Here is a 24,717-nt window from a genome sequence, read left to right as displayed (position 1 = left end):
GAAATATTTCCCACACAAAGAGCAGAACATTCAGTCTGTTGCAGTAGTATGGTTTTAGGCTTAATGTTTATTTTGTGATTATTAATAAGTGATTGCTATGGTACGAGAAGAAAACTATAAATATATCGCTGTACGTTACTGTATGGCTACCTCGCTGTTACTGTCTCTTACTTTGTAAGTCCAGATTCAATAGCTCTACTGGAACATGCTAGGCTCTAATGATATATGTTGAAATGATTATTTTGACTATTTCATTGATTTTCTTCTTTTATGTTTTATTCACTGCAAAACGAAGGTGAGAAGTTCACAGGCTGTTTTGGGAGCATCTACCCCTTCAATATGTTGTTATTCTGCCATCTGTTTCACAGGCTCACACCACATTATTGCTAACAGATTCACAGCTAAGTGAGAAAAGGATTTATTGGCTTTCTTCCAATATAAAGCATAGACCTATTTTACAGCAATTCTATATTCTCTTAAAATTAGCGGTTGTCTTTTTTCACAATCTGCACTCAGGAGTCATGAGAAACATGACGGACATGTTTGCACTCAAAATTCATTATAATCTCATGTTATATCTGTTCTTTTACAACACATGCAGATATAGAGAAAAAATAAACCCATTTCTAGTCAGCAGCTATGAAAAACAGCAACTGTGCCCAGCAGATTTTACACGCTTCCAGTGATTAAATTAACATTAGTTCAATGAGCTTTGAAAATCCCTGACACTGCATTTGGTGAAATCCAAAACAAAAAATATTTACTTGGCTCATTTTATTAAGAGAGTTTGCCACAACACAGTGCAACATTAAACTAGTTGATTTATTGATCCTGGCTTAGTGACCCAGGTATCAAAAGCTGCACTGTTGCCCATTAATGTATCTACACCTCACACTGTGTAGCTGTAGGTGTAGCTTTGTTGAACAATAACATCTCTTTAAGAAACACATTGCTAACAGTTTGTGGCTGGTTTGCTTATACTATAAAGCAATAACCAACAATATACCAATAAAAATATACAAACAATAATGATATGATATAAAAGTTACAATGCTAATCTATCGTAATTTATAAGCACTGGCTTTGCCTCAACCAATAAAAACATTCAGTAAAGCTGCATGTAAAAAACTCGCTGCTGTAAATTCGGTAATTGCATTTCCCTTTTGGATGTAACAAAATGTTTTTTTGCAACTAGTCTGTGACAAGACTTTGCAGTAATCCCAAGCATGCCGAGGCTGTACCAGTGCCTATTTATAATTTGTAAGCAGCTATTGAGCAGCCAGTATTCACACTATAAACAAGTTGATAGTTATTTTTTATTAGGGTGTTAAACTTGAAACTCTTGCATGTGTTTGACTTGACATCTATAAAAACCATCATGGGCTTTCTTTAACTGTTGCCAATTTAGGCTGCTTTTGTTTTTTGTAATCACACTGTGTCTGACAGTTATCTTGACAGCTTACCTGGTTCCATCACACTTCATATTTCACAGCCAATACAGTTGCAGCTTCCTTAGGCAGCAGCTAGATGCATCATCTTGCACTGAGTTACGTCCCAGGGCTTTGAAAGATGAGGAGTCTTGTTTTTTGTCGCTGTCTGACCTTAAATAAGACAAAATCAATTCAGGTTACCAAAACAATTTAAATCAAAAAAGTAGCAGACATGTTTTCGGATAATTACTTTCTTTCAAATCAAGTTTACATGCTATTTCTTTCAACAATTGGTGTCAAAAGTTTGTCCTGGTTTGTATTGCAAAAAAAATTGTTCTATCATTTTAAAGATATTAATAAATATTTCCAGAGGTCATCAAATGTCAACCAGTTGCCCCCACATTTACAAAATCAAGCAAATTTAGTGTCAGTTAACTGCGCTGCAAAGATTTTAGCTGCACAAGTCAGCACCAAAACTAATTCATATTAATTTTGTTAATTGGGGGGAAGGGCAACTTGCTGTCAGGTGACTTCTGGAGACATTTCTACTTCACACACACACAGTGCTACCTTATGTAGCATCATTGGGGAATTAAAAGAAATAAACTAAGATGTTGGGAGGAGAATTGTGGACCTCTGCAGGTCTAGTTTTTCCTTGGAAACAATTTCGAGACGCCTGAAAGTCTGTTCAAACAGAGCTAAACACAAAGGACATTTCCAAACACCTATTTCACAGATTATTTGTCCACACGAATGTGCTTTGCTCCAAACTCACAACTAAAAGTAAAGGCTTTGGGAAAAAGCGGGTGAAGCTGGAAGCCTACCAAATTGGGCTGAGAGGCCACTTAGTGAGGCAGAACCCATTACTCCAAAAGCAACATCAAAAATCCATAGACACACAGATTGCAAATTCACTCAGGGATAAAGTCCTAAAGTTTTGGAGATGAGTCCAGTAGAATGATGAAACTAGGATGGAAGAACAAGAAAAGGTGGAAGAAGCTTGCAAGATTCCCAACTTTAAATTTCATGCTGGCAGTATCATGTTGTAGTGCATTTCACAAGAAGATGGCATCATGAGAAAAGAACCATATGCAGAAGTATTGAAACATCTTCTCAAGACAGCCAGGAAGTTAAAGTGTTTGCAGAAATTGGTCTTCCAAATTAACAATGACCCTAAGCATGTCATCAGATGATTATCTATAAGTGGCTTAAATGTTTTGCAGATGTCCATCACAAAATCATGATCTCAGTCCTATAGAAAATATGTTATAGAAAAGGTGTATGCAACTGAGGGGACCCACAAACCTCTGGTGTAAGGAAGAATCAACCAATTGACAACACAGTATAAAAGAAAATGTATTTTTATACAGACATCTAAATTCAACTGTAAAGGTAAGTGTCAGCATTTCACTGATATGTTAGGGCTCTTTTTTAACATTAAAGCTACCATTAAGCAGAAAACTGTACAGTATTCACTACTTAAACTCTCAGTGTTATCGTACTTATGTTGAATCTGAAATTTCCCAAATCAAATTTCAAAACAAGAGAAGTTCATTTATGTTCCCAGCTACGCAGTTGGATAAAAACAACCTTACCTAAAAATTACACCCAGTCTGGCTTTTGTTGAATCGAAACATCTGCCTCTGAATGTTCATATGGAGGATTCAACCGAAATTAAAATGTTCAGGAGAAACCACACACAATCATGTGAAAGTGAATAAATAATTGTTTTCCAGTAGCAGCTTCCCGTAGATGAATGTGTTATTAAAATCTGGAGATGATGGAAGTGAGATGTGTAAAATGTGCCTGTTAAAGCAAAATAGAAAGAAATATGAGGGTCCTTTCAGTCCTATTCTTTATAAACTGAGGTGTTAATGCTTCAGAGTGAATGGTTTTAATGGCTTTTGGTTGTTATTATTCTCAGTGTTATGACAGTTTGATTGGACCTGTGGTCGTCGTTCATTGCTGCTCAGTTTGCATGCGCCTCTCTTTTCTTGCTTCCAGAGCTTTGTGTTGTTATGGTAATTTGCATGAAGTAGATTGCATCTCGCTGGCTGCTCCACTTGGGTCCTGTCTGTGAGAAAGGCCTGGAGCAACAGCGTAATAATCATAATGAACACATCAGAACAATGGCCGAACTAAATATCATGTATGTCGACACGCTGGGGCTGTGCAAATGACCACCGCGGTTACCAAAGTAACTAATTGCAAATGCTGATGAAGCTGTGGCAATGATTACCCCCAGGTGCTGGGGTTTCTTTAGACTTTCATGTCTCATTTCCATGTATGCAAAGGCTGCAGTTTTACTGAGTGTTGAGTGAAGATTTACTGCTAGTTTTATAATTAAATTTGGAGACTGTTTTACAACTGGACTGGAGTAGTGGAGTGTTTCCACCATTTGGATCTCCTCAGGACAGCTTAAATCCCTTTTTCTGGAACATGAAGGGAAAACTATAAAGCTTTTATTTCTCGTGTCTCATGTCTGACGCATGCTGGTTTCCTTCTACTGATTTTAGATTGATAAAACTGTGCCACAGTGAATTGACAAACAAAGTAAAATAATCAGATAGTGTAACATATACTAAAGGAAAAAGAAAAAGGAAGGATGAAAAGCAAAAAAAAATAAAGTAACTTTGATGTCATTATACTGTGCTTGTAGGGAGTCAGTCTTTCCTTGATTTTTCTTTCTTTTTTTAAATGGTGGTTGATCAGTAGTTCTGCCGGCTTTTTGAGGACAGGCAAAAGTATGACCAAATCTCAGCAGATGAACAGTAACTGAATCCAAGAAATAGGATCATTATAATCCAGAACAAGTCTGTTCTGACACAAGAGCAGAGATTTCAGATGACCATCTACTCTATACCAGTTTTTCATCCTATGGTACTTAGGGTATCTATGGTGTTAAAATGGTACCTACCGTATGTGTTAAACGGTTTCATTTTCCATATATTAATCAGAAGAAGTAATTTATGTCTCATAAAAAAGTCTTCTCATAAAAGAGTTATTAAATATTCCACTTAAAATGGATTCTTTACTAAATCACATTTGGCACAGATATCACTGGCCTGTTACTTAAATTTTGGTCATAACCTATTGATGGTATTTTCTGGGTTCACACAAAGGGGATTAAATCATCATCAACAGTATCTATTATAAGCATTTACACATCTTTTCCCATTTGTTCACATCATGAAAACCTTTTATCACTGGGATTTTATGTAAAAGTCTGATGCAGAGGTATATAAATTATACTGGTTTTCCTTTTCTTTTTGTACAAATAAAAGCCTGAAAACTGTAAAGTGCACTCTACTTATTCCCTTGAGTAAATAGTAGAACTGTGTTTTTCTGTAGTTGCAAGTCTTTTGGGGTATTGTCAACCAAATTTGGCAGTCGAGCGACAGAAATTCTTGATAAGAAAAAGCTGAAACTCCGACTGAAAGGTTGTAGAGTTTCTGTAAATATTACTACACATACTTCAATGGATTTATATCTGATCTTAGACTGGGCAATTTTAACACACAAATTAGTATGGTCTAAACCAATAACTCAAGTCTGACCTTCACAGTTCCTGTTTTACAACCTTTACATGTATCAACACACCTGATTCAAATGAATTATTATCGTGCGTTTCTGCAACCTGTTGATATAATCAGAAGGTAATTGAGCCATTTGATTTATCTTTATTGGTGACATATATAGGTACTTATAGCTATATATTTATAGATATATTGAAGTAGATTTGAAAGTGGATTCAACTGGATTTATTAGAGTATAGTGGACTAAGTTAAACCACAACATTTTCTGGTTTTTATTTGTAAACATTTTTACAACAATGTTTCATTAGTTTGACAATACTTTAGCTTGTTCCATAACTAAATGTTTCTTGAACTGCACTAAGAGTAGTTGCTGTACTGGAACAAAATGTGAGAAAGAAAATGCCATGGTATTATTCCAAAAGCTACAGTGCAACTGATTGTGATTGCCCTAATTCAATAGAAGGGCACTTTCAACAACGCCTTGCATGACAAAATAAATCTAATCGGAACCCGTGAGTGGGAACCAAGAATGAGACTTCAAATTAACTAGACATAAAAAATATATGTACTGCATACCATTTATTTTAGAATTCTGGAAGTGTTTTTTGTCTGTTTCTTATAGGGTGCAAATTAAACCTAATATGGCTGAGAATGCTGCACTTAGAGTAAAACACGGTATACTGTATCTGTAGGATGACTTCACTCACTCTGGAGGAACCGAATAGTTCAAATATGGAGGGCATAGAATGTGTCTGTGTTTTTTTATTTGGGAGGTTATGCATTACCTAAAGTTAAAAACCAAACCTTAAGAAAAATATTTATAGTATTTCATAAACATGGGCTTCTTAGCAATAATTATATGACCCATCATGTGCTGCAATAATAATAATCCTAAAATAAACAAGAACAAAGACAAACAAACAAACAATAAATAACTAAAAGGAGTAATTTCAGTGAGTTTATTTTGAGCTTGGAGCTTTCCTTTTACCAGGATCAAAAATCTGTTTGCTGTAATTTCATTGGAAATTAAGATTCAACAAGCACTTTCCAATTACAACAATATAATAAGGTTGTTCTAAGAGACTGCGTTCCCACCATTTGCTGCAGGCCTCCTTGGAGTGTTTTTCCCGTGAGTGGCTAACCTGTGGCTTTTGTTATCTGTGAATTCACTCCAGAGTTATGACCGTACAAGTGGCACTCTTAAAGGAACGATTACAGGAGTTTGCACAGCATCTTGAAAACTAATTCAAAATTGCAACCGCCCTGAAATTAGACCTGTGGGTTGCAGATAACAATTCCTGGCAAATCAGTTACATGCTCACTGTTGAAACCCTAGCACTAAAAATCCTCACAGCTACTGCATTGCTTTCATATCTGGTAATGGTTTTACAATAACTTACACATTAAGGTTGAACCTAGACAACAGAGATTTATTTCTGGATAGATATGCTGATAAAACCTGAATTAGACTAAATACATTAAACTATTTTATTCAATTTTCTGTCTCAAAATGGACTACATCACAGCACTAATGAAAAAAACAAAAAACAAAATAAATGTCTCTTTTAGAGCTGTGGAGTGCATGCCATGGATGCATCTGTGGACATGCTGCCTACACCTTTCATGTGCATACTCTTCCCTGAGAATATATTTTAACATTTGGGTTTGTTTGTATGTCTGCAGGCTTTCCTGCTTTCAAACAGTGGTATGCTTGTGAGTGACTGGAAATTACAGTGGGTCAAGAGCTCCTGTGCCTGACCAAGTCCCAGTGAGGGGTGGCTCCCATCTGTTGAGCCGTGGGGAAGCATGGACCCCAAACAGGTAGCCCGACTGAAATCTCTGACTCATCTCCTGCCCACCAAACAGAAAATGAAAAGAGGAGGGATAACTGGGCAGTGGGCCCTGCTACCCTCCTTCCAGCACACACACACAAATAAGATCTGCCTGCTGAGCTTTTTAGCTAGGTAAGCAGTTCTGTGGAAGTGGTGAGTTTAATGAGTATGTGCTTGTGAGGCATGCTGAATACTTTTTCATTAAAAACAGAGACATCCGTGCATCATGCAAAGGCCCTCATTGCATGTCACAATTTGGACATAGGGATGGACCCAGATCTGAATCTTCAGAGACACATAAAGACAATTACAAAGTTAGCCTTCTATCACTCGAGAACATTTCCAGTATTCAAGAATTAATGTCCCAAGAAGATCTTAAGAAACTCATCCATATTTTTATCTTTATTAAAATTGATTACCACAACAGTGTCTTTCTTAACAGGTCTGCCTAAAAAGTCAATCAGAAAGCCTCAGCTGATCCAGAATTCTGCAATTGTTGAAGTCCTTCAGAATATCCTACCATTGTTTACCTTATCTCTTTTCTGTTAAATTTTTTCTTTTCCTTTTTTCAAAATAATTTCTTAAAATATCAATCTCCCTCTGAAGGATTGACTCTGGTCTCTTACAATAATAATTACCCCTCAGTTACCCGAGATTCGTCCCCAAAGAAGCTTTTCATTCACAGCTAAGGTGATTCAAGCGCCGAAGAGTTGCAGTTACGTTCTGCTTCCTACAGATGGCGGTATTTAAAAGTCATTTGTCCAAACTGCAGTGTACATGCATCTTGTCTTCTGTTTTAAAATAAAACGCTGGGTATATAGGAATATCTGTTGATATATACAGAATTAAAATATATTTTCCGCGTCTTTCAGGTATCTTAACAGTTGGTTGCAGTAAGGATGGAGCTACTAAGTAATTTTATTTTGTTTCAGAGAAGATGTGTCTGACTAATAGCAATACTGTAATCCTTTGGCATATCCCCATGGATAAGCCTGATCATATTTAATATGAGACCAAGTTGGTCTTATAAAAACTTTTTAGGCTTCTAAATGTATTCAGTGTTTTGCTATATTTATATAAAAATACTATTTTAAATAACATAATGAATAATAAGTTTGTTTGCGCTACGTAGGTAATAAAATAAAGTAGTAGCCCATAGGACAGCGTTGGTGCTGGGCCACTTGATGACGCGATGGAGGTTGGGTCTAAAAGAAAGAAAAAAAAACGCACACCGTACGTGAGGTGCAAGTGAACTGATGGGTGACTTCATGTATCACCGGCATCCTCACTGTGAAGCTCACAGCCACTCTCAGACAGACGGACAGGCAGACAGAGGGAGGGAAAGAGTAGAGAAACCGTGGCAGCCTTTTAGAGAAAATGATCAGTCCCTGAGCGAGACGAGAGGGTCATTCAATGCCGCTTCCTTCTCAGCGGATCACCGGGAGATGCTCACTGTTATCCGGATGACTTTCCAAGCTGCGCGGCGCGTCAGCACTTAGAATAAATTCATTCATCTGCTCATATCTGATCCACTGACGGACAGGTGGTGGCCGGAGGCTGCGCTCAAACCCCAGAGAAATCGTCGACTCTGCCCCACTCATGAATGAGTCTCCTGCTGTTTCAAGGTGAGTACTTAACCTTTTGATTTTTTTTTTCCACCCATCATTGTGCAGAAGCGGAAAGTTGCATGACTTTACGCAGCGTTTGAACCTTGAAACGAGGCTGTGCACTTGTTAAAAAAACATTTCTGCTGACCACCTGTGACAAGAAGCAGGTGATGCTCTTAGAAGAATGTGAATGCTTTCCATCAAATTCACTGACAAAAGGCAGGTCAACTCTTCAGGTCAGGTCAGATGAAAAATAATGACACCATCAGGGGATAGATTTCCTTCAGCTGTATTAGACAAAGACTGCAGCAGCCTGCTTGTGAGGATTTTTTTCTCTAAGCGTGTGGATTATTCCGGTCAGCGCATCAGACCAGTGGTCATCGGGAGAGAGAAAAAATAGAGTGAATTATTAAGCTTGGAGATACAGAGTCAGTCAGTCAGCCCTCCACTGCTGCTGCCCTATCTACTCCTCCTGCAGCCTTGGCAGGCAGGGCAGAGTGCAAGCCACTGGGATGCTGATAAGCCGGGGCAGGAGCCGGGATGATGAAGGCTGAGTCCTAAAGAGCACAGAGCTGTGAGCTGTGCCAGCCTCGACAATGCTGTTGACCAAGTGCATCTTTGTTCAAGCCCCCGTACGTGACTGTCCCTGTGTGTGTTTGGTGGAAGAGACAGGATGAGGAGGGGGGGCAGTTGGATTTCCATCTTTTTTTGACTCTCACCCCTCATGCAAAGCAGATGAACCTCTCTCTTCTGTCTGTGTGCTCTTTCTGGTCTGGCTTATCTGGCCAGCCAGTTGGACTAGCTTTTATTCTCCTGGCCCCTCCAGAGTGAGTAAAGCCTCTCGTGGAGAGAGAGAAAGACAGAGGAAAAAAAATTGGCTTCTCTCTTGGCATGCTCTCGCCCGTCACGTGCTTCAGCATTTTATCAGTTGCCTGCTAATTTTAGGATTTAAACGAATCTTCACATTCATTTTATCTTTTCTCTCTCTGTTGCATTGATAACAGTAAATTAAACGTTGGTTAGGTCTGTGATGTAGCAGTTAGATGATCAACAAAGCCCCACTTTTACCAAATAATAAAAGTCATGAATTATTTTGTTCACTGTGAAGTAAATATCAGAGACTTTTGCTGTGGTAGTAATAACCTCAGGATTAAACATGCTGATGTAAGAACCCCTTTTTTGTGGGAATAAGAAGTAATCTTTCCAAGAAAAACAGTAAAGGATGCATTCACAAGGAAATATTGTCAATTCTAGAAAGCCGAGTTACCGCTGAGTTAATTTTTTTAGGCTTCAAAATAGGCACAGGTTAGATAAAATTACGTTATAATCAGGTTTAAAATAGTTGCTGTTTCAAAACGGCTAATATCGATTGTCATACAGTTGCTGTGGTTCAAAGTCTTTTCAACGAGATGTTAAGAAAAAACCAGAGAATAAAATAATTCAATGCTGGGACGCTGTCAGGAAGAAGGCTTTTGTACCAAGTCTCAAGGCATAAAATCACTTTAACAATGTTTTTATCAGTTCTTTAAATTCAGATATACTCAGTACCTTAAGATTAGTAGATGAAGATATTATCATAACATTACTGTCTTTTGATAGTTCATTTCATAGCATTTAAGTTATTTTGAAGCACTGGTAAGGATCAACTTCAAGACAACACTTCAAACACACTGTGTCCTTGTATGAAGGCATGGAAAACTAGAAATAAATCAGACAAGATATTAGGAGAACTGTTGACCTCCGTATGTCTCATTCATTTCTGGTTTAATATTCAGATGCCTGAAGGTGTCATATTCATATTGTTCAATAGGCAGAAAGATTCTTTGTCTCAGTCTTTTGTTGCAAGATGCAGATATTAATCCCAGAACAAAATTAAAAGACTTTGTGAAGATGATGCATGAAGCTGTTAAGAGAGTATAATTGTAAAATATGTCCTGGACTGAAAGACCACTCAGCAGGGAAGAAGCCTTCACATGAAAAGCAACATAACAAGCCAGGTTACAGTTTTTAAACATCCTCAGAGGTAAAGTAATTTTTTTTAGACATGTCCTTCCATCGATGAACAAAAGCTAATTGTTTTTTCTATGGCTGCACAATAATAAGATAATATTTGATATCAGATCATATTAATAAATATTTAGAACAACTATGAATTGTTGAGTAAAAATAATTAAAAAGTATTTATTTTGCTTTGGGTTCTTTGAAAACATAGATCCCAGACAGTGAGTGGTGTATCCAGCTGCTGAAATAAAAATAATTCAAGTTTTACTGACAAAGATTTGGTTTGTACCACCTTATCATCACTTTACTTTCTAACACAATTTTTTCTGGATAAGCAATGTGTGTCATCAAATATATTACAGGCAAGTTTCAGTACATGGCGCTTAAATAAAGAGCTAACATTTATTGCAGTCCGATCAGCTAATAATAATATGCATATCGAGTGCTGCGCTCTTGTTATTGGATATTGGTACATGAAGAGGAAAAAGGGGGAGCTTGTAAGCATTATAACAAAAAATAAAAAAGTTATCTAAAAACATGTTTATTATTTTGGTATTTAGCAAATAGAATGGAAATCTTAACTGACCTAAAAGAAAAAAAATGTTTAGTGTGATTTAATGTCAGACAATGAAGAAAAAGTGTTATTTTTTTATTCACTGTTTGAAACATCAGGTTTTAACTGTGTTTCACATGTTGTAAAGATTTGCCCAAGAGTTTCTAATTCAGTCAATTTCAAGATTTTATACACAGTGGGCTTATAAATTGTCCATTGATTTCTGTGTTCATCTGTAACAGAGCTCTTTGGAGCATTTTCGAGAAGAACTGCGGATGAAACCGCATTATTGTTGAGTCTCTTACCCCCGGAGGCAACGCTGGACCGGTGTAGGTGAAGTAATTTAGAACATCTGTCTCTGTCACTTTCACCCACAAGCGAGAAGTTAAGTGTTATCTTAGACCTCTGCAGAGATTAATGAGTTACTGTAGGTTTGAGAGGATTTAAAGAGAGAGGGAAAGAACAATGAAGGAACAATCTGTTCTTCTGCATAGAAAAAAAATCTTAATTTGAACAACCAGTTGAATATGTGACATTGATTTTTGAGTAATTTAAAGAACAGGGAGTGCAAATGTGGGTCAGGGGGAAAGGCGATGCACGGTCACTGCAATAATGCATTAGTGTATGTAACACAACTGCACAGTGCGCAGCAGCTCAATGTTATCCTCCGTAGCTGGAGATCCCCCTCCACCTCCTAACTTTGAGTCTCGCCCTTTCCACCCTCCTCTACTGTGGATGCTCGTGGAGACAGTAATTTAAGTGGATTGTTCAGATGCTAAAGTCAGAGGAAAGAGGTGATGTCAAGAGCTCAACGTGTGCCCTTGTACATATAGCCCTGATATATCCTGATATATCCTTAGATGTGTCTTTGTATGCAAAGACACATCTAAAGAGAGGCCAGAAAACAGTCAGGGGGAAGAAATATGGTGAAACTGCAGTTCATTAGGCACAAATTATACGCTGTTGTGCTACCTTTATTCGATTTTAATCTTTGCGCTTCTCTTTGTTTTAATGTTTTATCCAGGCCCGAAGGGAGCTTAATGCAGACAGAAACCTCACATGTACTCAGGAGACTAAGACAGAGTAACAAGTAGAGGTAGAGAGAGTAAAGAGGAGCTATGAAGGCTAAAACAGAAAGGAAGAAGATGAAAGAAAGAGGTGGTGACAAACTGTGGTGGAGAGAGGTAAGTGGAAGAAAATGAACAAGTGGAAAGAGTGCAGCTCACCTGCCAGATGGCAGCTCTTGGCAGCAGCACTCAGCATGCAGTGATGGTGGTCGTGCAATATGGTGCGCTGCCTCCAGATTGTCACTCCACTGCTGATACAAACACTGCAATAACTTTGCTGATGTGTGAGTTTTGCAAGATTTTCCTTGGCACTGAGTTAAGCTGGTAGCATATGGTTCTGAAAGAAGCAGACAGAGTTGAGGGATTTCTTCTCTCAACTTCTTCCTACGTCCAGAAATAGCACTTTCAAACTTTAAGATAATAAAAAGTTTTAATTTGAATGTCAGCTTTGAATGTTAAATATCTAATAGAAGTGAATGGGTCAGTTTACTCAAATTACCTCTTTTTTATTTCACGTGTTTGCAAAACTTCCTGTAAGCCACCCTGGAGGATACGATACCATGGCACTGCAACTGGAGTGATGCCACAGAATTCGGTTTTTTTACTCAGAGTCACGTTTCTGAGCAGCTGTAAACTGTGGCAGTCAGAGACAAGAGATTCTTTGCTGCAAGATGAGATAAAATGAGATGAAAAATGTTATCTCTTACTACTTACTATCAAATCAAGATAAGGAAAGGAAGAAATCTTTCAAATGAAGATAGTCTGTTGTCACAAAATAGCACAGGATGGTCAGAGTTACAATGCCCTCTTTTTAGATTTAAGGTCAATTTTGCATTATATTATTATACTATTATCATTTGGAAATTAAAGTCCCAGAGCATGGAGGAAGAGTGAAGGGGCACAGAACCCAAATTCCTTGAACTCCAGAATGACGTTAAAGCTTCATCTGCTGTTCTAAGTCCACTGTGTTTTTGTCACATCCAAAGTCAGCGCAACTTTCCACAAGAACAATTTACACCAGTTCATGCTTCCCTCTACTCACAAGCTTAACAGAGATGCTGATTTCATTTTCCAGCAGGATCTGGCAGCTGACAACACTGCCAAAACTACTACGCCTGGGGTTTAATTACTATGGTATGACTGTGCTTGATTAGCTAGCAAACCTTCCTGAGATGGGAACTCCACTGAGAACCTGTGTGTTATTGTCAAGTAGAACAGGTGAGACACCAGAACCACTAATATAGACAAATTGAAGGCTGCTATTAAAGCAAATTAGACTTCCTTACACTTCAGAAGAACCAGAGGCTGATTGCCTTCATGTAATGCAAGACCCGGTGACTAAGTATTGAGTAGATACAGTCCAGTACATATACATGTCATTTCTGTCATAGGCTATACATTGTTTTATTGCTCTTTTGTAATATTCAAACTTTCGAGTTTTCATTAGCTGTAAGCCGTACACTGAGGATAAATAGAAATGAACATTTTATGTGTATCACTGGGTGTAATGAAACTCTATTTAGTTTCAATATTTTAAGTCATTTATTTAAATAAATAAACATTTCAATAACATTCTAATTTAATGAGGTGTACCTGCACAATGAAGCCTTCCCAAACCTGCAGTCTGAAGATTAAAAGACAGAGTTTAAGGTTTTGAGTTTCTAGCTCTTTTGCCTCTGCTAAGAAATCATAGCTACGACATTAGAGGACATCATGAAATTAGTTTTCTCCTGCTGTAACTTGGGAAGGTAAGACATTTGCTGGAACCTGCTGAATGCATTACCCGTGCTAGTCTTACAAGAAAGTCAGGGAGCCATTTCCAGAAAAAAAGCCTGTGTGATTGCCCAGTGGGAACATCTTCAAAATGGCTCTCATCAGATTACATATACCTGAAAGCTACCTGGACTTTTTAGATTGCTGTACTATAATTGTTTGTTGGCTTCGACAAGCCAAGCTCTCTGCGGTTTCTTTGTTGGACTTTTTTCCGCAGAACATTATGTGTTATTTCTGCAGGATTTTGTTTTGGCGGAAAAAAAGTAAATCAGTCCCTTTCAGGTAACTTCTATTGAACACATAGTCTGTGTCTATTCCTGGTAGATTGCTTTAAAAAGGGAACTATCCACTCATCAAGCCGCTTCTACGTATTCTGTTGATTTCCTTAAAAAGAAGATTTTGAAACAGTAGAATTTCTGAGTAGCTTAAAAATAACAAGCAATACTGATTATGAACACAGGCCAGTATAAACTGAGCAAATGCTTGTTTCTGTGCTGCTGCACTATAAGAATGGTCACAAAATTTTCACTGTGGCTGAAATCCTGACCATTTTTTGTACCAACACATATAGTTTAAAGTAGAAGTTGTGAAACAGAAAAACATCAGTCTCTGTCTTCTGGTCCCTTTTCCTCCCTCGCCGTCTATCACTGTCTCCTCTTGCTTAGAGTGATTTGTCAGCAGCGGAAGTAGCAGCTGTTCCTTTGCATTGTAATTTCTTTGATCCTAATCATTCATGCCAGCCGCTCCTAACCTTGGCATCTTCTACTCCATGAAGCCATATGGTCAAAGACTGAGGCCCCAAAGAAAAACATGCAGTCTTATTTGGGACGAGTCCTTAGATTGCATCCTGAGAATTGTGGACTTGAGTTTCACAGGTACCCTGCACCTCGGTTTCTGATTATTTTTCTCATTTTGAAGCTTGCTGGAGTCTAGTGTCTGCCAAATGTAATGTGTTTTCCCTGTCAGATTCTTATGATTTATGCATGCAAAAGCATTATAGCCCCCCTCATGTGTAGAGATAAAAAAAACTCAGAAGAACACAAAAATTACAGCTATTCCAGATTTACAGTGATATGTTTTCTAACTTTACCATCTTCATATGTTAAACTTTCTTTCAGTTGTAAAATCCAGTTTTAACTACAAAGCCTGACCATTTTTATTCCTCTCTTCTTTCTCATTTTGCACCTTAGTGGCGCTAAAGGAAAGGAGGTACCGGGTGGTCGATGCAGCACACATGCTGTCTGGCTCCAAAGCAAACACAGCTCACTCTGTCTTCTTCTGTGATCACTGAATTATAGAAGACCCTCTATTGCAGTCGAACTGCGCGGGTTTTCATCACGACGCTGGAGGTCACCCTGACTTTTCCCCCTATGCTCATCATATATGCAATGGAAGGGATAAAAAAAACAATAAGATTTATAGAAGAAGGAAAGAAGTAAAAATGTATGCACAGGAACAGAGATGGCAGCTTCTTTCATCTCTCTTCTTAATAGCAATTTCGGGTATATTGGTGCATCAGCATGTATATTGCATATGCTCTGAGATAATGGCATAGATTGCAGAGCATTCTCCTGATGGTGTTGTGGTGATGTGCTGGAATTAGTCCCCTATGTCACATTTGCCTGTGTCCAGGTTTCCTGCAGCATCCTGCACTTAATACAAGCCGAGCACGTTGTGATGACATAGTGCCGTTTTACTGCTCCCCGCAGACATCCGCCTCTACTCTACCAGGAAGATTAGTGGCTGGCTAGAGAGCCCTTAAGCCTGCAATATCTGCAGCTGACCAATAAACTAAACAACAAGCATGCAGAAACGGCAGTTAGGGGTCATGTTTGGTGATATAAAAATAACTCTGGGATGCACAGAGCGCTGCCAATAAAATTTAATGAATTCACAGTGGCCTGGCTTTCAGAACATCAGTATGAGTAATTTAAATATTATGTGTGTGACTTTTCTCCCCCAACTGAGAAAAATCGTCTTGCTGTTTGACTTCTCATTGTTGAACAAAATGATAAAAATTAACCGCAGGCTAACTGTCACAAGATTCCACATTGAGGCATCAAAGTGAACATATCCTCTGGCCATTAGCAGTGTAGACATCCTTGCTACACATTATACTATATAAAGCCTGATTCTGTGTTTCTATAATTGGGGACTGTGAAGGCTGCCCTCGGCTTCCCCTCCATAAAATACGGTGTGCTAATCTCAAAACATTGCTTTTTCTAATAAACCCCACTGGTCTCCCGTGATTCAAAATGACATTCATTTAAAAGTCATCATTAATGAAGACGGCGGTTTTTTATGTCCTAGTTCCTCGACTCGTCACTGTAGGTACCAGCGACAGCCCCTGGCTCTGGTTTGCTGGCTCCCTCCTCCCTCCTGTCTGCCACGTTTGACCTACTTCTGTCTTCACAACATCGTAAACAGATCTACTAATTGCCTTCATTTATTCATTTGGAAGTCAAATTCGGTTGTAATTGGCACACCCCCAGCCCATTCATGTGTAATGTGTAAGACACTAGTTCCCCCTTCCCCATAGACATCCATATGTATTTTTGCTCCAATAAAAGAATCCCGTCTTGTTAGCTTTAGGTCACTTGGCCATTTTGTATCTACACATTGTCATTTCATTTCGTACTACATCCATTTCATAGGCAATTTTGGAGTTAAATGTTCTAAAATCTTTTAAACTATCCATGTCCAGCCCCGGTCTTTATAATTATTTTTATGAATTATGAAGATAAATAGTCATAGAGTAAGAAGATGTGTTGTTATTTTTTATTCTCAATAAGAGTATGTCAATATTTTTATAATTTTAATTAGTGCAAGATTGGTAAGTATGTTTGTCAGCAGTCATTTAGATTAAAGTAGAAATAAAAAGTAAAGTTTTTGATTCCCTGTATAGCAAAACAGAAGATAAGATCTGTTATAGGTGTTAATATTTTTGATCTGATCTGTACTTTGGATTCATATAAAAAAGCAACTGAAAAACAAGTTCCTGTATTTTATCAAAGCAAATACACACAGCAAGAACTCTGTTCAGTTTTTGTGTTTGGGTCAACTTTGCATCAGATTTTCTTTAGTGATCAAAGAGTCAGCGGAGTAGGTTGCTATGGGTTCTGACTAGTCTCTGGTCAACATTTCTCAGCTTTAATCTTGGTCTTAAAAAAAACAGCAACATAGCACTGTTTAGACACAAAACTTAAAATGAACTTGGCTTGTTAGCATAGAACTTTGTAGCAAATGCAAGCTTTTCTTTAATGTCACTTATGTAATTGTTAACTATATCCATTATGCTGGTCATTTAATATCCAACATTTTCCAGTATAAATTGGAGATATATGGTGGATGCACAGGTCATATCGACTGGTATTCATTTGCACCTGCAAGGGAATGAAACAGAAATAGGGCCAATAACAAGTTAAACAGATAACTTTCTCATACTGTCAGGCATGTTTAACATTTTGATGTATTTTGATAATTATCTTAATTTTGATACAAAGGTGAGCATTTTTCTTCAGTGTTTTAATTGTAATGAAACACCAACATTTTGACAGCCATGAAGTAGATTATATACGATGATAGAATTGTAATTTCAATAGACACATGGTTTGTATGAAATGTAGCTCCAAAGCTATAAAGGTACAATATAGCATTTAGGTGCAATGTAACCAGCACCGTCCTATCGTCAGTTTCCATGCTTTAGGTGTGAATTCTGTTTATAAATACTTCTACTGATTTCTTTTCTTGAAATCTAAGATGATTTGTTGGAGGAAACTTTATTTTAAGCTTTTTTTTTCTCCACAAACTTAGAGACTTAGGAACCACGCATGTCTCAGCACAGCCTGATTATAATCATGAGGGCAGAAGTTGTTATGACTACTGTAATTCAGACAGTTTTCCGCCCCCGTGGTCTTATACTGTTATTGCCTTTGTGCAGCCTTATAAATCTAGGCCAGTGTAACAACAACAGCAACAAGAACAGCAAAAAAAATGTTATCACCTCTGATGCGAGTGACAATGAATCCCATTGTTGACTAAGTGTGAGAGCAGAGATCCAGCTTCTGACCTTTAGAAGGATCGCGGCACAGTCTGCCGGCGGCGCTCACGATCTCACACAAATGTGCAGCCAGAAGAAACAACAAGGCAAACTTGAGGTGAATGCTGTTTGTGCTAAATCAGATATTTGAGAAATGATAAAGAGATTTGTTCCTACAAATCCACAACTTCTTTGCAAAAATTGTAATGAAAATTGTGAATGAAAGAAGCCCCCTTTTTTCCATTTGAAGGAACCAAAATTAAAATAATGCTAACTATAAACTAATAAGTGACTCTGAGAACAAGTAAAACATATCTAACACTGAGCTAAAGACTTTGTTATAGCATTCAATGCTTTAAAAGCTGGTCTAAGTGATAGACTCAGTTCCACTCATCTTGATCCAGGTCAAAGAGTTATGTTTATGGTGAACAAGAGCATGGCTTCTCACTCTTGTGCATTGTGATTGGTGACCATCGGGAGCCCGCATCCCCCCCAGAGGCCTTGGCAAACCCATGTTCCTCCAATTGTGTGTTTGCATGTGTGTTCATGAGTCACGTCTGGACCGGAGCGTGTCTGTGAGTGGTGAGGCGGAGAATTCAGCAGGGAGGACTGCGCAGGGCGAAGAGCTGTCTCCATAATCCAGGGTAAACACTGAGCAGCATGACTGCACGCCTCAGACGTGACCAAAGCCAGGAGAACAGAAATGGATGAAATGATGAGGCTGCCGCTCCCCTGCATGCCTGGCCACTTTTGCTCCAGTTTTTGCCCCTGTTTTGTAACACCTCGGAGGATTTGAGAGGTAGATTCTCAACACTAAATTAACCTCGGGAAGGCACTGCAGGTGTCGACTGTTTAAGGTCACACCAGACTCAAACCTCGCTCTGCAAATATCAGTTAATCTGCTATTTACTGTCAGATCTCAAGAGCATACGCCTATTTATTATTTCAAGCTAAGTAAATGAAAGTTCTGGAAACCTTGCAGAAGTTCAAAGTGTAAATCACAAAAAAAAGATCTGTATTGGAAATTTATTTGAAAAAACATTTAAATCAATAGGTTCTTCATTGACACCGCTAAGCAGGGATGACTCAGGCAGACAAAAAAAGCATTCAGCTGTTTTATTTTATAGTAGCTCAAGAGCAAGCACCCAGGGTTCAGTCAGATTTTTATGATCTAATTTTCAAAAGGCTTTTTACAGCACTGTATGGCATTCTGTTGTGGCAGATTCAGAAAAAGGAATTTCACCATGAACCAAAGGCCTTTGTTTGACCAACACTTTGGGCTTTCAGCTTGTTTAAAAATCATCACCAAAGACAGCAGAAATACACACTTGCTTTTGAAAAATATTCAAAAATATATCCTGCAATAAAATGTTAGAATTAAAAGATAAATTAGAACACTGCAGAGAGAGACTTATCGGCCTTCAAAGCTGATGATTTGAGGGTTTTTTGGTTGGAATTTTCTGGATGACGTTTTGACCAAAACAGATAAAATGTAATTTTGAGAGCCAAGATGTTCTTCCAAATCTCAGCGCCTAGAGAAATAATCAAAGCAAACTCAAAATTTAATGTCCAGTCAATGGAAATAGAAAAAAAGCAAGAAATTCCTTCTGTTATTTTAGAAATAAAAATTGATTCAGTTAAGTCTGTGTAAATGTCATATGGTAAAGCTAACACTGTCTTCAAATATAAATGCTTCAGTAAAAGGTGTGACAGATATTACTCTTCAGTAGCCAATTACCGGTGGGGTTGCTCATACTGAGGCTGCCAAATTGAGCAGAGTAGGTCGAGGCACTTGAGTGACTTGTCCTGCTGCGTGAGCTTTGTGAGGACAGATGGACAGAAGATGCTGGAGTGGAGCTTAATTCAGCCCAGCCTACTCAGTAACAGTCCATCCGCTCCTTCCCTGGCTCCAGCTCAACTCAGCTGGACATCCTGTTAGTCAGCTAATGGAGAGCCCCCAACGCATCAAGACCCCCATATTAGGATCTGACATGGCTGTCTTCATTTAACCTTTACTTATAAGTCTAACTGTGACAACACTCTGTTTAGGTTAGCACCGGCCAAAAAAACAGTTGGGTTTGAGATTAAGTCTTCTAGCGTTTGGCTGGAAATGTACAGGTTTTTAAACAGAAAAGCAGTTGAAAAGTTTTCATGTATTTCTGCAGGGGTTATGCAAAGTAAAGTTAGGAAAGTCTTTCAGCTCTGGGTTGGAGAAGCTTCTCGTGGAGCACAGCTGGCATATCATGTGACGAGAGGGTCTTAATGTAAAGACGTTTCTTTGTAAAATCTGCCTTCAAGCAAGACCAAGAAGCTCAGAGGTTGATAAAAGAGTTGTTCATAACATGAATTCAACCAATTGGTGGTAGAATTTATGTATGCATTTGTGTATTTCTGAGCAAATTATTTCAAATTAACTCAAAGAGAAGTGTAATCATATAGTGGCATGCAACCAGAAAGAAGCTGATGTCAAAAACTTGTTTTGACATCATTTTTGTTTATTTCAAGCAAAAGTTTTACAGAAAAAAAGTGAAAATATTTTGCAATTGATTGTATTTCTTTTTCTCGAGATAAAGTGAAACAGTGGTTCCCTCTCTGTTTTGTAACAAGTACCAAATTAGTAAATACAAAGATTTCCCCATGCAAAGGATGGATGAACAAATTAAATAAAAAAAGAAAAGAGAAACAATAAACTAAATTGTTATTCTACATTGACACTGCATAATTACAAGTCTCCCACACCTACACTTGCTGCTGATTAATTGTCATCAACTATAGCACAGTTGTACTTATAGAATAGTTTGAGAAAGACTGAAGTAGGGGCAAAGTTGTGAAATCCCTGAATGTTGAGAAGAAAAATAAATAAATAAATGACTCAATAATTACCAGGAATAAAGATTCCATAATTTCTACTGATGGATGTTTGCATCTCTTTCACAAAACATCTTGAGATTAAAAAACACATTTTGATGATAAATTATCTAATCTTCACCAGAAACATCTTCAACTGACTGAATAACAGAGACAAAAAGAAACTTCCTAAATAAATTAATATGTGAATTAAACCAAGCATTCACATATGTAATGTAAACCTTCTTTGAGTCAATCATATGTTTGCCAGACATTGTTTTTTCTGGGGAAATACCCACATAAAATATGGTAATGAAATTAAACAGAGAAGTGTATAGGTTGATGCTGGCTGGCCCCGAATCTCTAATGACTCCCTGCCATCCCTGGAAAAAGCCTGTTTAATTTAGGAATCAGCCGCAATGGAGAGTGATTAATTCCTCCTGGATTCAACCATTTAAATGAACAAGATGGGGGAGAAGGGAAAACATGGAGCCCAAAATATGGAGGCCTAATTAATGCATTCAGATCATTTAATTAGCCACCCAAACAGAAATGCACAGTTATATTGTGTCATCGCTTTGTCTGAGTGGCGAATGGCAGCCTGGCTTGTGTTGTCTTACAAAGCAGTGAGTATAATGAGAATCCTTGTTGAAAGAGAGAATATTAGACCGTCTCGCTGTTCAGTAAATATGGGAAGACAGTTAGAACACATGATTACTTGTTTCTTTGATTTTTCTTGCATCTGACTAAGCAGAGATAAAGGAAAACACAAGCTGATCCATTTCTAGGTCTTGATGTGAAGTGCCTAATGATATATTGAAAACAAAATTTTCTCACTTGAAAGAATCAATGATTTTTTATATTTACAAGTAATTCTCTCTTCTTTTCTGTTTCAGAATGATGTAAAGATTCCTTAAGACAAGGCCACTTCTGAGCTCAATTTTCCGCAGTCTAATTCTCACATTTGCTGGTACGCAACCCCATTTATCTCAGCCAGGCATTCAGTGGAGCCCTGTGGGGATGGGGACATGCTCAGATAAAGGATGGACTTACAACAGCCTTACGAAAGGTCACCACCCTCCAAAGGTTATGTCATGGCCTCTGGCCCTCTGTCTATTGACTCTAGTCTTTTTGAATCAAAAGACGACTCTTGGACAGACAATGAACACCTTCCAGTCTGAGAAGAGGGAATGGTCGTTGAACCATCTGACAGTGCACCAGTCCACTGGGACTCTGTACATTGGAGCGATCAACCGGATCTACAAGTTGTCCGCTAATCTCACACTTTTGGTATCTCATGACACAGGCCCAGAATATGATAATAAAGCATGTTATCCTCCCCTGATAGTTCAGCCCTGTTCTGAGCCTTTGGCCTCTATGGACAATGTCAACAAACTGCTGCTCATCGACTACTCTCACAACCGGCTGCTGGCCTGTGGTAGTCTCTATCAGGGTATCTGCAAGCTGATGAGGCTAGACGATTTATTTATTCTTGTAGAGCCCACGCACAAGAAAGAACATTATCTGTCCAGCGACAACCAGACAGGAACAATGTATGGGGTTGTCGTTCCTTCCCAGGGACAGGATGCTACTCTGTACATTGGCACTGCTGTTGGCGGCAAACAGGATTACTTTCCAACTATTTCCAGCCGTAAGCTTCCTCGCGACCCAGAGTCCTCTGCCATGCTGGACTATGAGCTTCACACTGATTTTGTTTCATCTCTAATTAAAATCCCTTCTGACACGTTGGCTCTTGTTCCGCACTTTGACATCTACTACATCTATGGCTTCTCCAGCGGAAGCTTTGTCTACTTCATGACCGTCCAGCCAGAGACTCCAGAAAATGGGATGCCTGCAGGCGGCTCACCTGGTGACCTGTTTTACACATCTCGAATCATCCGCCTCTGCAAAGGTGACAAGAAGTTCCATTCATATGTCTCTCTTCCTGTGGGGTGCGTGCACAGAGGTGAGGAGTACCGTCTGCTGCAGGCTGCTTACCTCTCTAAGGCCGGCAGGGTGCTGGCTAAGTCACTCAACATCAGTGCCCAGGAGGATGTCCTCTTTGCTGTGTTCTCTAAAGGACAAAAGCAGTACCATGATCCTTCAGATCATTCTGCTCTTTGCATCTTCACTATCCAAGACATCAACATGCGCATTAAGGAGCGACTGCAGTCCTGCTACCAGGGAGAGGGGAACCTGGAGCTGCACTGGTTGCTGGGAAAGGACGTACAGTGCACAAAGGCGGTGAGTGGACAATAGAGAGACCTCATATCACACGTATCTTTAGATCAGCCACGTAAACTCAGCAGGTGTGAAGAAAAATGCTCAGACTTAACAAAAGATGTACCATAACTATGATTGTAACTTTAACAGCTAACAGGCAGTCAGTCTGGTCTGTGCTAAAGAAAGCATTCAGGTCTGAGAATCCTATTATAGTAGTATAGCTTGGGGAGATAAATTCCACAATGCTAATCAGGGGAGTTTTGTATAGAGCTTTGATTTCATTCAGGGGATTGAACATTGATTCCCACCTCCTTTTCCACCTCTCTTTTTGCCTTTCTCTCCCTAATTTTCTTCCTCCTGCTCTTGTCACTGTCAGCAATACTTGAGCCCTTCGAGACCTGTTCTTGATCTTGAGAAAAAGGCCTTTCTTGTAAATGCCCAAGTCTGAGTCTTTGTGAAAGCTGGAATTCTGCATAATGAGTGCCTCTCATGGAAATAAGCTGAAAGTGAACCATAAAACACATTAAAATCCGTCACATGAATTGCTCTGATGATTCATAACTCAAACATTAATTCCAGTGTGTCTAAATAAGATGTGATGTTATTCAGAAAAGCTACTGATAGGGAAAAGTGATATGTTGTAATTCAACAATAATTTCCCACTGTGAAGCAAGACACTCTTTGTATCATAATTGGACTTTTACGAAGAAACGATTGGATGCTGCTGTTTTTTGAACACATGATTAATTATCAAAATCGATGAACATTAAAGTGAAACTAGACTTGCAGAATGAATTGAATGCCAGTACTGATATCAAAAGCAATCATTAACACACATACTTGGAAAAAACAAGAGTATTGTAATTTTCTTCCAGACCAGTAAGGAGATACAAAAGCAACAGTTTTAAAACCTTTTAGTTAAGTGGTTGATAAAAATTTAGGAATTTCTTTAAGGCAGTACAATGCAAAGGGAATTTAAGAATGCATGCCGTAGACCCATTTTTGACATGTACCAATCAAAGATTTCTGATTACTGATTTTGTAAAGCTCTGAGCAGCCAATGCCAGCTTCAGCAGTTTGTTTTCTCTCTAATAACCATAAATGATCTTACATTTCTTGCTGTACTTTGAAAGCTCAACTGGAGTAACAAGAAGATGTTTATTGCAAAATGGGAGATAAGTAAAAAAAAAAAAAAAAAAAAAAACAGCCAAATGTTTCAGCAGTTTGTTGGATTGGTGAAAATCTGCAAATATCTATTATGAAATGAAGGTATGGAATGAAGGTATCTATACATAGAGTAAAACTAAACCAGAAAGACTGACAACATGCAATTAAATTTTTTTCTTATACTGAATGTAGCTAGCTTGTTTCATCTTTTCTTGAATATCTAAAAATGTAGAAGGGCACCTTATCCCAAGATATCCAATTTGTTTGTTGGCCACAAGATAATTTCAAAAATAATTCACAGCTGTTTTCTACTGACAGTTTTGTTGGAAAACTGTTTTTAGTTACTAGTTAGTATGGTTGGCATAGTTAAAATTAGCCAAGCCCTACTAATCAATAATCTCTGTGTATTTTCTACAGTGTAAATAGACCCTCATCTTAACTGTGAGAGTTCTACAAAAATATTGCTGACTTTTCTATTCCAGCAACTAGACTCTTCAAATTGATAGGACAAAGCAACTGTGGTGCTTTCTTGTTATTTGCATGCATCTTCCTTCCTGTGTAGCAGCTTGAATTAATATATATCAATACAAACAAAAAAACAAAAATAAAAAACATTTATCTCTCTTCATGCCTTCTACATTC

The 24,717-nt window shown here is 38.2% G+C and overlaps 1 protein-coding gene across 1 annotated transcript in view; it reads left to right on the top strand.

Moving 5' to 3' along the window:
- Positions 1 to 8,036: 8,036 nt before the first annotated feature.
- LOC102218448 (plexin-A2-like) overlaps positions 8,037 to 24,717 on the top strand; it is a 96,387-nt gene continuing 79,706 nt past the window's right edge. Inside the window, exons 1-2 of the mRNA XM_005802192.2 lie at positions 8,037 to 8,423; positions 21,582 to 22,929. Coding sequence (XP_005802249.2) covers positions 21,706 to 22,929 — 1,224 coding nt within the window. The 5' untranslated portion in view covers positions 8,037 to 8,423; positions 21,582 to 21,705. The remainder of the gene's footprint in view (positions 8,424 to 21,581; positions 22,930 to 24,717) is intronic.

The sequence above is a fragment of the Xiphophorus maculatus genome, chromosome 20 (genome assembly GCF_002775205.1).
Source record: "Xiphophorus maculatus strain JP 163 A chromosome 20, X_maculatus-5.0-male, whole genome shotgun sequence".
Taxonomy (NCBI): domain Eukaryota; kingdom Metazoa; phylum Chordata; class Actinopteri; order Cyprinodontiformes; family Poeciliidae; genus Xiphophorus; species Xiphophorus maculatus.
This window is presented reverse-complemented; position numbering and strand designations above follow the sequence as displayed.